The sequence below is a fragment of the Macrotis lagotis genome, chromosome 8 (assembly GCF_037893015.1).
Source record: "Macrotis lagotis isolate mMagLag1 chromosome 8, bilby.v1.9.chrom.fasta, whole genome shotgun sequence".
Lineage (NCBI taxonomy): Eukaryota > Metazoa > Chordata > Mammalia > Peramelemorphia > Peramelidae > Macrotis > Macrotis lagotis.
Window position 1 is genome coordinate 133,980,134 of NC_133665.1, and position 15,326 is coordinate 133,995,459.

Genomic DNA, 15,326 nt, shown 5'->3' on the forward strand with positions numbered 1-15,326 from the left:
AGAACTGCCTCACTGGATCTTTCTGTGGGTTCTGTCTCTCAAAAATTTGGTTTGTCATAATTTTATAATTTTTGAAATATTATAGAGAGAGCACCTAAGAGAGGCTCTTCTGTAGCCATCCTGGCTCTGCCTCTCTACCGGGAATCTAACTAGTATTTCTGACAAAGGACTCATCTCTAAAATATACAGAGAAATGAGTCAAATTTTCAAAAAAAAAAAAACCCAACTGACAAATGGTCAAAGGATATGCAAAGGCAATTTACAGATGAGGAAATCAAAGCAATCCATAATCATATGAAAAATTGCTTTAAATCATTACTTATTAGAGAAATGCAAATTAAAGCATCTCTGAGATACCACCTCACACCTCTCAGACTGGCCAATATGACCAGAAAGGACAATGATCAATGTTAAAAGGAATGTGGAAAATCTGGGACACTAATACATTGTGGGTGGAGCTCTGAACTCATCCAAACTTTCTGAAGAGCAGTTTGGAATTGCTCCCTAAGGGCAACAAAAATGTACATACCCTTTGATCCAGCAATACCACTACTGGGTTTTTACCCTGAAGAGATTACCAAAAAAAGGTAAAAACATCACTTGTCCAAAAATATTTATAGCAGCCTTGTTTGTGGTGGCAAAGAATTGGAAATTAAATAAAGGTCCTTCAATTGGGGAATGGCTGAACAAACTGTGGTATATGTATGAAAGAACTGTGGAGTTTGAACAAAGACCAAAGACTATTACCTTAAACTTAGAAAAAAAACCTGGTATCTTTTTTATGTAATTTTGCTGTCTCTTATACTTTATTTTTCTTCCTTAAGGATATTTCTTTCTCATCACATTCAACTGAGATCAATGTATACCATGGAAACAATGTAAAGACTAACACACTACCTTCTGTGGGGATGGGGGGAGGTAAATAAGATTAGGGGGAAAATTGTGAAACCTCAAAATAAAAAAAAAATCTTTCTTAAAAAAACTGTCAACCTAGATGTTCTACAATAAAACAATGCTTATATAAAGCATTTAATGGAATGGAATGCCATAAGACAATCAAGACAATTACAAGAAATACAAAGGAATCGTGAAAAGAAATTCTGGGAGATCAAGTAAAAAAGACCAAATCTGAAGCATAAAGTATATACACACTATGATCACAATAAAAAAAAAAAGTATATGAAAATATGAATCCTATTCAAGGACAATTGTAAAAGACTTGTGATGGAAAATGACATTCACATCCAGAAAACTACCAAAGCATATTATTTTCACTTTTTAAAACCTGTTTTGTGTTTTTTTCTTTTCTTTATGTTTTTCCCCTTTAGTTATGATTCTTCTTTTACAATATGATTAATATGAAAATGTGTTAAACATGATTGTACATGCATAGCCTATATCAGAAAGGGGAAGAAAGGGAGGGAGAGAGGGAGGGAGGGAGGGAGGGAGGGAAATGTAGAACTCTCAATAGCTTACAAAAAGAGGACTGCTGAAAATTATCTTTGCATGCAAATAAAAAAATAAAATAAAATAACATTCAAAAAATAAGAAAACTAGAAAGAATAAAGCATGAATCCTAATAAGCATTCAGGCACAATCTAAAAAAAGTTACAATATTTGATATCTTGAAATTAACTAAACTCTAGTTAATAAGCAAATATGATCATAAAGATGTTCAAATTAACAAAACATTTATATTTTAAAAAATAAATCTGGGTAATAGAAAGAGCACCAAATTTGAACCTAAAGGCATAGGTTCTAATCCCAGTTTTGTTATGTGATTTTGTGCAAAATACTTAAATCTCTCTGTAATCTCCTTTCTTATTGTATAAAAAACAGGTATCAAAATCTGCCTCATAGGCAGATTCAAATTGTTCTAAGGATCAAATGAAATAGTTTTTCATACCCCCCAAAAAATATACTACAAAACATTAATCTATCAGTGATGATGATGATGATATGGTTGTTAAATGAAGATTAGGACTAACACCATTCAAGAGAATCTCAAATAGGTGTACCACATGATAAATCTTCTCTCCTGGAATTTCACAAAGAAATGGAAGGGGGACAATGACAGGGGACACATGACAAATCTATGGAGAGATGCTTGGTATTGTCATTTCAATTGTCCTATAATAGCTGCTGTCACAGTATGTCTCTAGGATGGTCCAAAAGGTATGATTAGGGTTAAAAGACAGAGATCTAAATAGAAAAGCACTTTAGTATTTAATCTGGATGATAATCAGCTGATATATCAGAACATTTGTCACCCTGGGAATCAAACAACAAAGCTGAAGCCCAACAACTCTCAAATCTTTAAAGAAAAAGGAAACTTCCAAAGGGAAGGAAGATAAACAGGGTTTCACCAAAAAAAAAGGGGTAAAAAAAGAAGATTGCATCTGATCTTCTAGTCCTGGTCATTCATTCCCTTCCTGGACTATAGCCACATGCCTCCCCTTGTACTCTCCCCATAACAGCAGAGTAGAAGGGTGCTGGCCTGAGCAAAGTAGCCAGGAATAGATAAGGGAGGTGGCTCATGGCATCTTTTGTATACACATTATAAACAGAAAATCTCAAAAACTACTATCCAAGATTCCCCAAAGAAGATGAAAACTGGCCCCTCAATACTCACTGTGCTGGGATCAGATCTCTTCCCTCTGCCCTAGCTTATTTTCCTCTATTTAACAAATATGCTCAGACATCTTAAAAAATGCTTCCTCTCATTCCCAATAAGATCGGGGTGAAACAAGGGTGCCCATTATCACCACTACTATTCAATATTTAGAAATGTTAGCATCAGCAACTAGAGAAGAAAAAGAAATTGAAGGAATTAGAATTGGGAAGGAAGAGACATAACTCTCACTCTTTGCAGATGATATGATGGTCTACCTAGAGAAACCCAAGAAATCATCCAAAAAAACTACTGGAAACAATTAGCAATTTTAGCAAAGTTGCAGGATATAAAATAAACTCTCATAAATCCTCAACTTTTCTACATATGACTAGCAAGATACATCAGGAAGAGCTAGAAAGAGAAATCTCATTCAAAGTAACCTCTGACAATATAAAATACCTGAGAGTCTATTTGCCAAGGCATACTCAGAAACTTTTTGAAAACAATTATAAAACACTCCTCACACAAATTAAATCAGATTTAAATAACTGGGCAAATATCAACTGCTCACGGATAGGTAGAGCTAATATAATAAAAATGACAATTCTACCAAAACTAAACTACCTGTTTAGTGCCCTACCAATCAAAATTCCAAAAAACATTACTCTAATGAGTTAGAAAAAGTTGTAAGTAAATTCACATGTAGAAATAAAATGTCAAGAATTATCGGGATTTAATGAAAAAAAGTGCAAAAGAAGGGGGCTTAGCCCTACCTTATCTAAAATTATATTATGAAGCATCAGTCATCAAAACTGTCTGTTATTGGCTAAGAAATAGAGTGGTGGACCAGTGGAATAGATTAGGTACAAATGATTATAGTAATCTGCTGTTTGATAAACCCAAAAAGTCCAGCTATCAGGATAAAAACTCTCTCTTTGATAAAAACTGCTGGGGAAAACTGAAGGTTAGTATGGAAGAAACTTAGATTAGACCAACACCTCACACCCTATAACAAGATAAGATCCAAATGGATACAGGATTTAGACATAAAAAACAATACTATAAGCAAATTGGAAGATCAAGGAGTAGTTTACCTGTCAGATCTATGGAAAGGGGAGCAGTTTATGACTAAGGAAAAGATGGAGAACATCACCAAAAACAAACTAGATGATTTCAATTACATTAAATTAAAAAGCTTTTGCACAGATAAAACCACTGTAACCAAGATCAAAAGAAATGTAGTAAATTGGGAAACAATCTTTACAACTGTTTCTGACAAAGGACTCATTTCTAAAATATACAGAGAACTAAGTCATATTTTTTTTAAAAAAAAGCCATTCCCCAATTGACAAATGCTCAAAGGATATGCAAAGGCAATTTGCAGATGAGGAGATCAAAGCAATCTATAGTCATATGAAAAATTGCTCTAAATCATTACTTATTAGAGAAATGCAAATTAAAGCTTCTCTGAGGTACCACCTCACACCTCTCAGACTGGCCAATATGACCAGAAAGGACAATGATCATTGTTGGAAGGGTTGTGGGAAATGTGGGATACTATTACATTGTTGGTGGAGCTGTGAACTCATCCAACCTTTCTGGAGAGAAATTTGGAACTATGCCCAAAGGGCAACAAAAATGTGCATACCCTTTGATCCAGCAAGACCACTACTGGGTCTATACCCTGAGGCAATGATGAAAAAGGTTTATAAAAACATCACTTGCACAAAAGTATTCATAGCAGCCCCGTTTGTGGTGGCAAAGAATTGGAAATCAAGTAAATGTCCTTCAATTGGGGAATGGCTTAGCAAACTGTGGTGTGTGTGTATGTGTATATGTATATATATATCTATATATCTATATCTATATATCTATATATATATCTATATATATATATCTATATATATCTATATATATATATATATATATATATATATATATATATGTCATGGAACACTATTGTTCTATTAGAAACCAGGAGGGACGGGAATTCAGGAAAGCCTAGAGGGATTTGTATGAACTGATGCTGAGTGACATGAGCAGAATCAGAAAAACACTGTACCCCCTAACAGCAACATGGGGTGGGGATGATTAACCTTGATGGACACACTAATTTCATCAGTGCAGCAATGAGGGACAATTTGGGGCTCTCTGCAATGGAGAATACCATCTGTATCCAGGTAGAGAACCATGGAGTTTGAACAAAGTTCAAAGAGTATTCACTTTAATTTAGGAAAAAAACTGATATCTTATTGATCTTACTGATCTTGTTACCTCTTATACTTCATGTTTCTTCTTTAAGGATATGATTTCTCTCTCATCACACTCAATTTCGATCATTGTAAAACATGGAAACAATGTAAAGACTGACAAATTGCTTTCTGTGGGGGGGGGAGTAAGAATGGGGGAAAAATTGTATAACTCAAAATAAATAAAATCTTTAATTAAAAAAAAAGCTTCCGCTCTCTAACTTTCCTTCTATTAACAAAATTTTCTGGTAAATAGAACACATTTATTGCCTTAAGTTCATAATTATTGTCTTGATTTCTCTACCACTTCCAACTGCTCTAGAAGTTCAGTTCTGCCTTCTAGGTTACAGATGCTCTCTCAATGACTTACTTCCTAATTGCCAAATCCAATATACATTCATTCTCCTCCTCTCTGAAACATCTGAAACTATGTCCACAGCTTCTTTCCTGAAAATTTCTTGAAATTATTCCCTCTCTTGGCTTCCATCCAGCTCTAATCTCCTGACCTCCAGAACTGTATCAACTGCCTGCTAAACATCTACACCTGGATGCTACATCAGGATTTCAAACAGAACACAGTGAAAATGGAATGTGTTGAATGTCTCTAAGAACTCAGTCTTCCCCAAATTTCCTTATTCCTTTTTTGAGGGAACCACCCTGCTTCCAATCACCCATGTTCAACTACCTTCTCCCTCTCTCATCCTATCTAGAAACACTGGACAAATCTTGCCTATTCCACTTTCACCTCTCTCTGTCAACCTTCCCCTTTATTTATTCTCATATGGCCACCTCCCTTGACTCTCTTAACCTTTCACCCAGGCAACTACAAGAACTTCCTAACTGGTCTTCTACCTCCCAGTACCCCTCTTCTTCAATGCATTTTTAGCAAAGTTTACAATTAACATTCCTATGTCGCCCCTCTACTAGAAAATATTTTTCAGTTCTTTATTGTCCCTAAAATAAAAAACAAACTCCTTAGCCTGACATTTAAAGTGTTACCATATCTGATTCCCACAAATCTTTCTAGCTTTATTTCATTCAGTTTTCTTCTTGTACTCCCTAGCCTACCAGCTGTTCCCCAAACTCGGCATTCCATCTCCAGCCACTGGCTTTTGTAAAGACCATTCTTCAGGACTGAAATGTCCTCTTACCTCATTTTTCCATGTTATTCTCTAAAGGTTCTCTCTAGCACACTTCCAATGCAAGGGGTTTTCCTGATCTTTTCCGCTATGGATGCATCCTCCTTCCTCAAATTTCCTTGCATATGGATGGTATGATATCACATACACACACACACACACACACACACACGAAACTTCAGGAAGGGACCTTTTTTTTCCATTTTTGTCCTTAATTCAGTACCTTGCACTTAGAGCAAACCTCTAATAAACCTTTATTTGTGAAATTAATTGTTGGCTATTTGACCCTCATCAGTATGGTGTTCCTCCTCCTATTTGTTCTGATTCTGTCTTTGGTTCTTTTTTTCATCTGGTTGCCTCAGTCAAGACATCAGTTCAAGGTCCTTGGCTCTCCTTTCTTCTCATTCTAATACCTCTCCATTGGAAGATCCTCAGGGCTTCCACTAGCCCACCAGCCCTGCCTAGTCTCTCTCCCAAGCCCCAGCACCATAACTATCTCCTGAATACCCTCTGCAGACCCAGGCCCAAGTAGCTACATAACAAATGCTTGATCAATTGCCTAACTGAATTATATTCAATTGGCCATTTATACTATATTATTTAAGGAAAATTATTCTATTATGAATTGAAGTATGATTTAACTATTTTGTAATTTATTCTTTCACAGTGTATTTGAGAGCTAGGACAAGCATCATGGAAAAAGTTCTGCAACTGGTATCAGAGTCTGGAGTCCAGCCCTGCTGTTGACTAAGTTTGATCAATCAATCAATATTTCCTGAGTGTCTGCTCTGGGCCAGACTCTGAAGATTCAAAAAGAATCAAAAGGTAGTTCCTGCTCTGAAGAAGTCATTTAGCTTTCCTAGGCCTCAGTTTCTCTCTCTGTAAAATGAAAGCATTGGATTACATTGCTAAGGTCCCTTCTGGCTCTAAAAGCTCAAAGTCTAAGAAAGGGGAATACAATAAAGGGAAAGGGGGGAAGTAGAAAGGAGAGAGAAGATGGAATGAAATAGCTAGGCAGAAAAAGAAACAAGGAAAAAGTGAAAGAACATGAGAACATGTGCTTGCTTAGTGAAAAGAGAAGGCTTTTGATGGAGTTTGTTTCTTCTATAGAAATTATCAAGCACTAATGGTCGACAAGGTATTTGCTCTGTTTATGGGCCCTATGCCTGGGGCTCTGGGGGACAAAGAAGGATAAAAATGTGCACTGAGAATTCCAACAATTAACCATAAAGCTTTCGGAAATTTAATTATTTTTATCCAAACACTTTTGGGCAATATATTGTAATAAAACATAAACTAATGTTGAACCAGGTGCCTGCGTCTTTCAAAAGGCATCGTATGTCCTGGTGGAGCTGGAGGCAGCCTTCACAGCCTGCCAGGCCCCGTGAGAAAGGCGCCTTGCTCCACCTCGAGCATACATGAGTACACCATGGCAGGCTGGCCTCCAGCAAGTAGAGGAAGACTAGCGTGAAAAGGGAACTGGAGTTGTGCTGAGACTGGGTATTTTTTCCCCTTTGGGCCGATTTTCTGCTTTCTGATCCATTTCTGGGTTGTAGAAGCATGAAAGGCTCCAACTACGTATGTCATGAAAATGTGGATGCAAAGAGCCCAGCACATCCAAACCAGAGGAGTCAGAAAATGGGGGTGGGGTGGGTGCTAAAAGGGGTCATCCCTTTGCTGTCACTCAGTTACCTTGAGAGTTCCCTCTGTGCTTCAGGAGGTCACGGTATGTGAACAGTGTTCAGAAAAGCTCAGTAAGCATTCAAGTCATCCTTTCCTCCCTCCCAAAAAGATCTTGGATAAGTTTTCAAAGAATTGAGCAGGAGGAAAAACCAAATAGTGGTCATATCTTAACCCCTGAGGAAGGGGAAATGATCAATGATGATTAGCCATGTCATGCAAGTTCTTTTTCAGAGGAAAAAACTGAAAAGATCATTAGTCTGAGGAGCAAGACCTGAAGGCACTGCCATCCTCTGCCTGTTCATTGTTGCTTTCTTTGTCCATCAATTTGTATAATCATTTATTAAGAATGCAAAACTCTGTATTCTTTAAAATCAATAGCTAATTTTGCTATTTTTAAGTTGCTTGCATGTGCCATTACCCCCCTCCACACACACACACACACAAACAGACAAAGTCCTTCTTCCTCTACATTTAATTAATCTGTTCTTCCTTAGGGTTCCTCCAAACCCCACAAAAAAAAAAAATAAAGACAAAAAAATTATCAGCTTCCTCTTCCCTTTGTACTTTTGTTCACACCATGCCATCCCATCTCACCTTCAAAATCTTCAGCTGCTAAAATCTTTAGTGGCTTTTCCTTTTCAAGCTCAACTCAAGATCACTCCTTCCCTCAGACTAACATGATTACCATTCCCTCAACCTCATAATAACCTCTCCATCCTCAAATTCAACAAGCATTACTAAAGAAACTACTACATGCAAAGCATCATGAGAAGTACAGAGGTGAGGCAGCTATGTGGCACAGTGGATAGAGTACCGGCCCTGGAGTCAGGAGGACCCGAGTTCAAATATGGCCCCAGATACTTAATAATTACCTAGCTGTGCAGCCTTGGGCAAGCCACTTAACCCCAATGCATTGCAAAAACCTTAAAAAAAAAAAAAGAAAGAAAGTAGAGGTTGTAAAGATAAAAATGACCCTGAATGACACAGCTTAGCACTCTCTTACAAGCTTATCATAATATATTTTCTATTAGTTATTAGAGTGGATGTCATAGACTTTACTCCACTTTCCTAGTCTGTAAACTCTTTCTTCAGAAAAGTTCCTAAAAGAGTACATCATCATTCCCAAGCAGAACCTGAAAACTTGGGAGTTCAGGAAGAGAAATAAAAGAAGAACAAAATAACTTTATTTTGTACCACCAACTGTATAGGTCAGCAAATGAGGCCAGAGTTCATCACTTTACCTGATATATAATTTTAAGGAAACGTAATCTAAAATAGTTAACACAGGAGGATTAAGCTCACAGTTAACTCACATAACAATTTATTTAGAGCATAAACATACCCTGCTTAATGCTGTTAATTGATATCATAAAAACCTAACATTAAGCACTAAAACAATCTAGGACAATGTCAATATTTGTTCCTCAGGTAGGGTCCTCTCCTCCCTAGATCTCAGTTACAAGAACATTGTATATACAGTCAATGAAAAAAAATTTAGAAAAACCGATTACTTAAGTGCAAATAAATATGATGCAGGCTGTCTACTGCATGCCAGTCACAGGCAATATAAAGACAAAAACCAAACAGATGCTGCCTCAAAGACCTCATATTCCTCTGGAGAAACAACGAACACAAATAAGTAGGGAGGAGGTTCCAGTTGATATCAAGAAAGGTTTCATGTAGGAGGTGGCTTTTAGCTGAACTGGGAAGGAAAGGAGGGGTGTAAGAGGCAGAGATAAAGGCATGAAAGTGAGGCAGGAGGCTGGAAGTGTGACTAAACTGCAGATTGACCAAGGGGGCATTCTATGCATTTAGCACCAAGGCTATCATGATGGAAGAGGCTTTAAAATGCCCCCAAAGAGGGCAGTTTTATGACTAAGGAAGAGTTGGAGAACATCACCAAAAACAAACTAGATGATTTCAACAATATTAAATTAAAAAGCTTTTGCACAGATAAAACTACTGTAACCAAGATCAAAAGAAATGTAGTAAATTGGGAAACAATTTTTACAAATAATGATTCTGACAAAGGACTCATTTCTAAAATATGCAGAGAACTGAGTCATATTTTTAAAAAAAAGCCATTCCCCAATTGACAAATGCTCAAAGGATATGCAAAGGCAATTTACAGATGAGGAGATCAAAGCAATCCATAGCCATATGAAAAATTGCTCTAAATCATTAATTATTAAAGAAATGCAAATTAAAGCTTCTCTGAGGTACCACCTCACACCTCTCAGATTGGCCAATATGACCAGAAAGGACAATGATCATTGTTGGAAGGGTTGTGGGAAATCTGGAACACTATTACACTGTTGGTGAAGCTGTGAACTTATCCAACCTTTCTGGAGAACTATTTGGAACTATGCCCAAAGGGCAACAAAAATGTGCATACCCTTTGACCCAGCAATACCACTACTGGGTCTATACCCTGAAGAGATGATGAAAAAGGGTAAAAACATCACTTGTACAAAAATATTTATAGCAGCCCTGTTTGTGGTGGCAAAGAATTGGAAATCAAGTAAATGTCCTTCAATTGGGGAATGGCTTAGCAAACTGTGGTATATGTATGTCATGGAACACTATTGTTCTATTAGAAACCAGGAGGGACTGGATTTCAGGGAAGCCTGGAGGGATTTGCAGGAATTGATGCTGAGTGAGATGAGCAGAACCAGAAAAACACTGTACACCCTAACAGCAACATGAGAGTGATGATCAACCCTGAAGGACTCGTTCATTCCATCAGTGCAATTGGGAACAATTTGGGGCTGTCTGCAAAGGAGAGTGCCATCTGTATCCAGATAAGGAACTGTGGAGTTTGAACAAAGTTCAAGCTTTAATTTAGGAAAAAAAAACAGATATCTGATTGTCTGATCTTGTTACCTCTTAGACTTCTTGTCTCTTCCTTAAGGATATGATTTCTCTCTCATCACACTCAATTTGGATCGGTGTGCAGCATGGGAGCAAAGTAGAGCCTGACAGATTGCTGTCCGTAGGGGGGTGGAGGGAGGGAAGTGGGATTGGTGGGGGGGGAGTTATAAAACTCAAATAATATCTTTAATAAAAAAAAAATTAAAAAAAAATAAAATGCCCCCAAAGAGTCCTCTCTTGGAGATTTCTGAGCAGGAGAGAAAGTGACAGACCAAGGGCTTCTGAGTATTAATTTTTCAGCTATGTGGAAAAGTGAAAGTAATGGGGAGAGAAGAAAATGGAGGAAGAGAACCCAATTTGCTCACATAACTGTTCAATGATTGACTCTATGACTACATAGTTCAGGTGAGGGGTAGCTTAGTTAGAAGGTTGATTGTTGTCCTTCATTCTTGGAGAGAACCAAAATGACATGATATCAGAGACAAATCACAGTGTGTCTGACTATGGCTGATCAGATCAAGACGGGCTCAGAATGCTCTATCACAGATTGGGCACCAATAGTCCAGGTGAACACCTGGGATTGGTTCTCTTTACTTGGGGCTGCTTTGATTCTCTTTGCTCATAGAGCATAGCACCCTCTCTCAGGGGGGCAGTCATACTGTACAACCTGTGCATGTCTCCCATGTTGCATAATCAATTCTATTGCAAAAATCCAGATGAGGGGTAGCTTAGTACAGTGACTAGCACATACTAGTTACTTAAAAAATAGTGACTGACTGATTAATGGGGGCTGAAACAAGGGTGATAGGATGGGGAGGAAGGGATGTCAGCAAGACTGCCAAGACTCAGAAATGACACAGGTTAAAGGAGTGATAAAAATGAAAAGGGAGTAATTATGGAAGCTATACTGATGCCATTGAGACTGGCACTTGGTTATATAAGGAGTTATATAGCCTGGTAGAAAAGGGGAAGGGAGGAAGAACTGCAAAGAGAAGAACATGAGTGAAAGAGTTAGATGTCTCAAGGCTCCCATAAGGAGTAGGTCTGGGCTGGAAGGGAATGGAAAAAGAAAGGATACCTTCAGTACAGCATTGAAGGGCACTGAGAAAGAAGATAGCCAAGTAAGTGGAAGAGCTTAGAGAGAAGAGTTTTAGCTTTGCCATTTTTCAGCTATTTATCAGCTAGTATATGACTATTTGGGGGAGAGGGTAAGGCAATACATTTCCCAAAACATGGATAATAGTTTGTAAAAGGACTTAAATGGGAAGAACATCAGAAAAAAAATTATTTAGAGTATTTTAAAGGATAAGAACTGGAAAAACAGCATGAAAACAATGAACAATTCAAGGCAATTCTTTTTAATTAAAAGGGTTCCATCCATTAACATATCATTTCATTACCCAAGGTCTCATGGAGATTGATGGACCATGATCTTTTTTTTCTTTTACTAGATTTCTCTTAGTGGAGAAAAAAATAGATTTTAGACATAGAACTAGGCAATCAGGTGATTTAAAAGGTCAATTTACCTATATTTATGCTGTTATAAGATGCAATCTGTTATCCCCAAATTTAAAGAGCTGTGTGTTGCTGAATGAGGAAAAATTATAATTCTTAACAGGAAAGGAAAATTTGCTTAAATTTTTAAAAATTAATTTATTAATCTATTGACTACTAGTAAACACTTCATGCACCCTATTTCTTTCCCCCATTTACAGAATGTGACACCAAAACTATATTGTGATTTGTAGGTAGAAGTTGAAGGGTTCCACCCCTTTCTGACAAGTAAATAAAATTGCAGGGAGAGCAAATAACTCAGTAAAGAAAAGATATAATTTTTTATCTCCATTTTTACAGTCTCATACCCACTTCCTTTGGGAATAACAAAGTCTGAATTCTTATGCAACATTTATCTAAATGTGTCGATTTTATCAGATTGATGAATTTTACTAACAAAAGACAGGACTAGGAAATTTTTTATGACACATTTGGAGCATTCACAGAGCCAGAGTTTTAATTTAACCAACTAGAGTATTCTCAGACAGAGCTGCAGGTATTGACTCTGAAAAAAAAAATCACCATCAAAAAGGCATATCAATTTTTATGACAAGAGAAATGAAAACACTTCATACTTGTTTGCCCTCCTCAGACAAGTTCGAAAGAGAAGCAGAAAGTGGCAGGATTTTGTCTTGATTCTGCACAGAAAAGAGAATGCCTTGTTACCTCTCTGTGACTGCTCCTTAGTATTGATCAAAGGGATCAGTCCAAAAGGGATCACAGAAAATGATAAAACAATGAAGGTTTTCTGACATTGTGCAGATGAACAAGGGCACTGTCCTGACAACAGTAGAAAAAGTCATTCCTGAAGCTACTTGTTCAATGAGATGACTTTACATCTGTTTCTACCATGAAAGTTCCATTTGTTACTACTGAGAATTCCAATTTGTTTTTAACTGTATAAAATCTCATTTCTCCCACCTTCCATTTTTAACCAACCCTTTCTGATTGTAAATGGCAGGGAAAAAATCTACAATCAACTTTTGGTTTTCCTAAAGAAGGAACCACTTAGCACAGAAAATATGTTTTACAGCTAACAGAAGCTGGAAATCATACAATTCTAGCATCTTTAACAAAGTTAGAAGGTGAATTCCAGAGATTCTGGTCATCTCTCTGATCTGGTGTACTCCAGTCTGCAGAGCCAGGACAAACCTGCAAGCTAACTGGTAAATCATTAGGGTGGACATTTACACCCCAGAAATCAGAATGTAATGATACAAATTAGGGTTTGACTTATTCAAAACGTGACAGCATCTGACACAGGAAGTCTACACAATTTTAATTTTATATTTTTTTAGAAATGTTAAGAAACAAAGGGGATTTTGTGTACTGGGAAGTCTCTTAACACCAGTTATTAGTCTTCAATTTTTACACATATACATACATACACACACACACACACACACATACACACACTCACTCTCCAGCAGCATCCTGCATGAGGTTACATGTGCTGGTCAGTTCAATGAAAAGGATTAATTACATTTCTATTTAACTATTATTATAGGAATGTTTATTAGTCTATTCCTGGCCAACTTACTTGGTGTTCTCTAATGTCTTCTGCATCTTCTTGATCATCTTGTCGATAGCCACCTGTCTCTTCTCTTCTGCCAGGAGGTCTATCTTGTTCAGCACCACAATCAGCTTCTGACAAGCAATCTGTCCAATCACCAAACATTCTGCTGACTGAGTCTGCATCCCTTTGGTCACATCAATAACTAGCATCATCAGATCAATGATCTGGGCTCCTAGAGAAAGAAAGTACAAGGTTAGATGAATGGAAATAGAGGACTGAACTATCTAGCAGGTTGCCTGATATGTCCTAGCCCTGGAGACAGTGTGGTGCATTGGAAAGAACATTAGATGCAAAATTCGAAGACTGAGATTCAAACTTGATTCTAAACTACCAGGAGAATCCTGGATTCTAAACTATAATGTATATACATTGTACAAGGACAATGTATAAAGATGAAGAATGCCTCAACAAAATTGTGAGGTAGGTAACAGAAGGTGCTAGTTCCTCATTATATACAAATGAAAATCAAGGGTCACTCGACTAAGTTACCCCTTCTAATAATAACAGGTTAAAAATGAATCTTCAACATGGGGTGATGATCAACCTTAATGGACCTGCTCATTTCATCAGTGCAATAATCAAGGAAAATTTTATGGAATCTGTGATGGAGAATACCATCTGTTTCCAGAGAAAGCATTATGGAGTTTAAACAAAGACCAAAGACTATCACCTCTAATTTTAAAAAAAAAAGTTATCTGGGGGCGGCTAGGTGGCGCAGTAGATAAAGCACTGGTCCTGGAGTCAGGAGTACCTGGGTTCAAATCCAGTCTCAGACACTTAATAATTACCTAGCTGTGTGGCCTTGGGCAAGCCATTTAACCCCCATTGCCTAGCAAAAACCTAAACAAAAAAAAGTTATCTCCTGTATTATCTAAGTTTGCTATTTCTTATAGTTTATTTTTTCCTCAAGGATATAATTTTTCTCTAAACACATTCAATTTTGATCAATGTATATCATGGAAACAATGTAAAGACTAAAAATGAATCTTCATCTACTAATTCCAAAGTGCTTTTTTCCATAGACTTGATAATATATATTCAAAATTATCACTATCACTCTATTCTACAGATGGAAAAATCTCCAGGAAGTTTTAGAAAAAAAATTCAAGTAATTAAAAAAAACCTACATATTTTGTCAAGAGACAAGAAAAAAATAAAAGTTATTCATCTACATATTTTATACTTGATAGTAGCCTGTTTTCTCTTTTCATGATGTACTTTTGAGTTTAGCAATAATACTACTTTTTTGGCTAAAGAGTAAGGTCCAAGATGGAATTTAAGATACACTATGAAAAGGAAAATGAATTAAAAAAAATGAAACTGAGATTTGTACTCAACTAGCTGATCTGTTGTCTATCCTCAGTGATTCCACTTGCAAAACATCCTCCCTCACACAGTGACTCTTTTGACTTGATGCAAGCCCCTTAGCTTCTCTGTACTTGAGACAACTCTGGAATACAGCCAGTAGTAGAGAAGAAGGTACAGACTTGCAATGGTCAAGGGGAGCTTCCTCAACCAAGCACTGCTATACCCAGTTGACTCCATATTTGCATTTTAGAGGAAAGAGTAGAAAAAGAAATGGATTGAGGTGTAGAGTTTGAAAGAATTACTAAATGGTGGTTGTTGGGCAACTTTACCCT

The 15,326-nt window shown here is 37.0% G+C and overlaps 1 protein-coding gene across 1 annotated transcript in view; it reads right to left on the minus strand.

The window, feature by feature from the left end:
* The window catches only part of EEFSEC (eukaryotic elongation factor, selenocysteine-tRNA specific), a 305,088-nt gene that overhangs the window by 198,257 nt on the left and 91,505 nt on the right, over positions 1-15,326 (minus strand). The window contains exon 2 of the mRNA XM_074198418.1: positions 13,651-13,858. Coding sequence (XP_074054519.1) covers positions 13,651-13,858 — 208 coding nt within the window. The remainder of the gene's footprint in view (positions 1-13,650; positions 13,859-15,326) is intronic.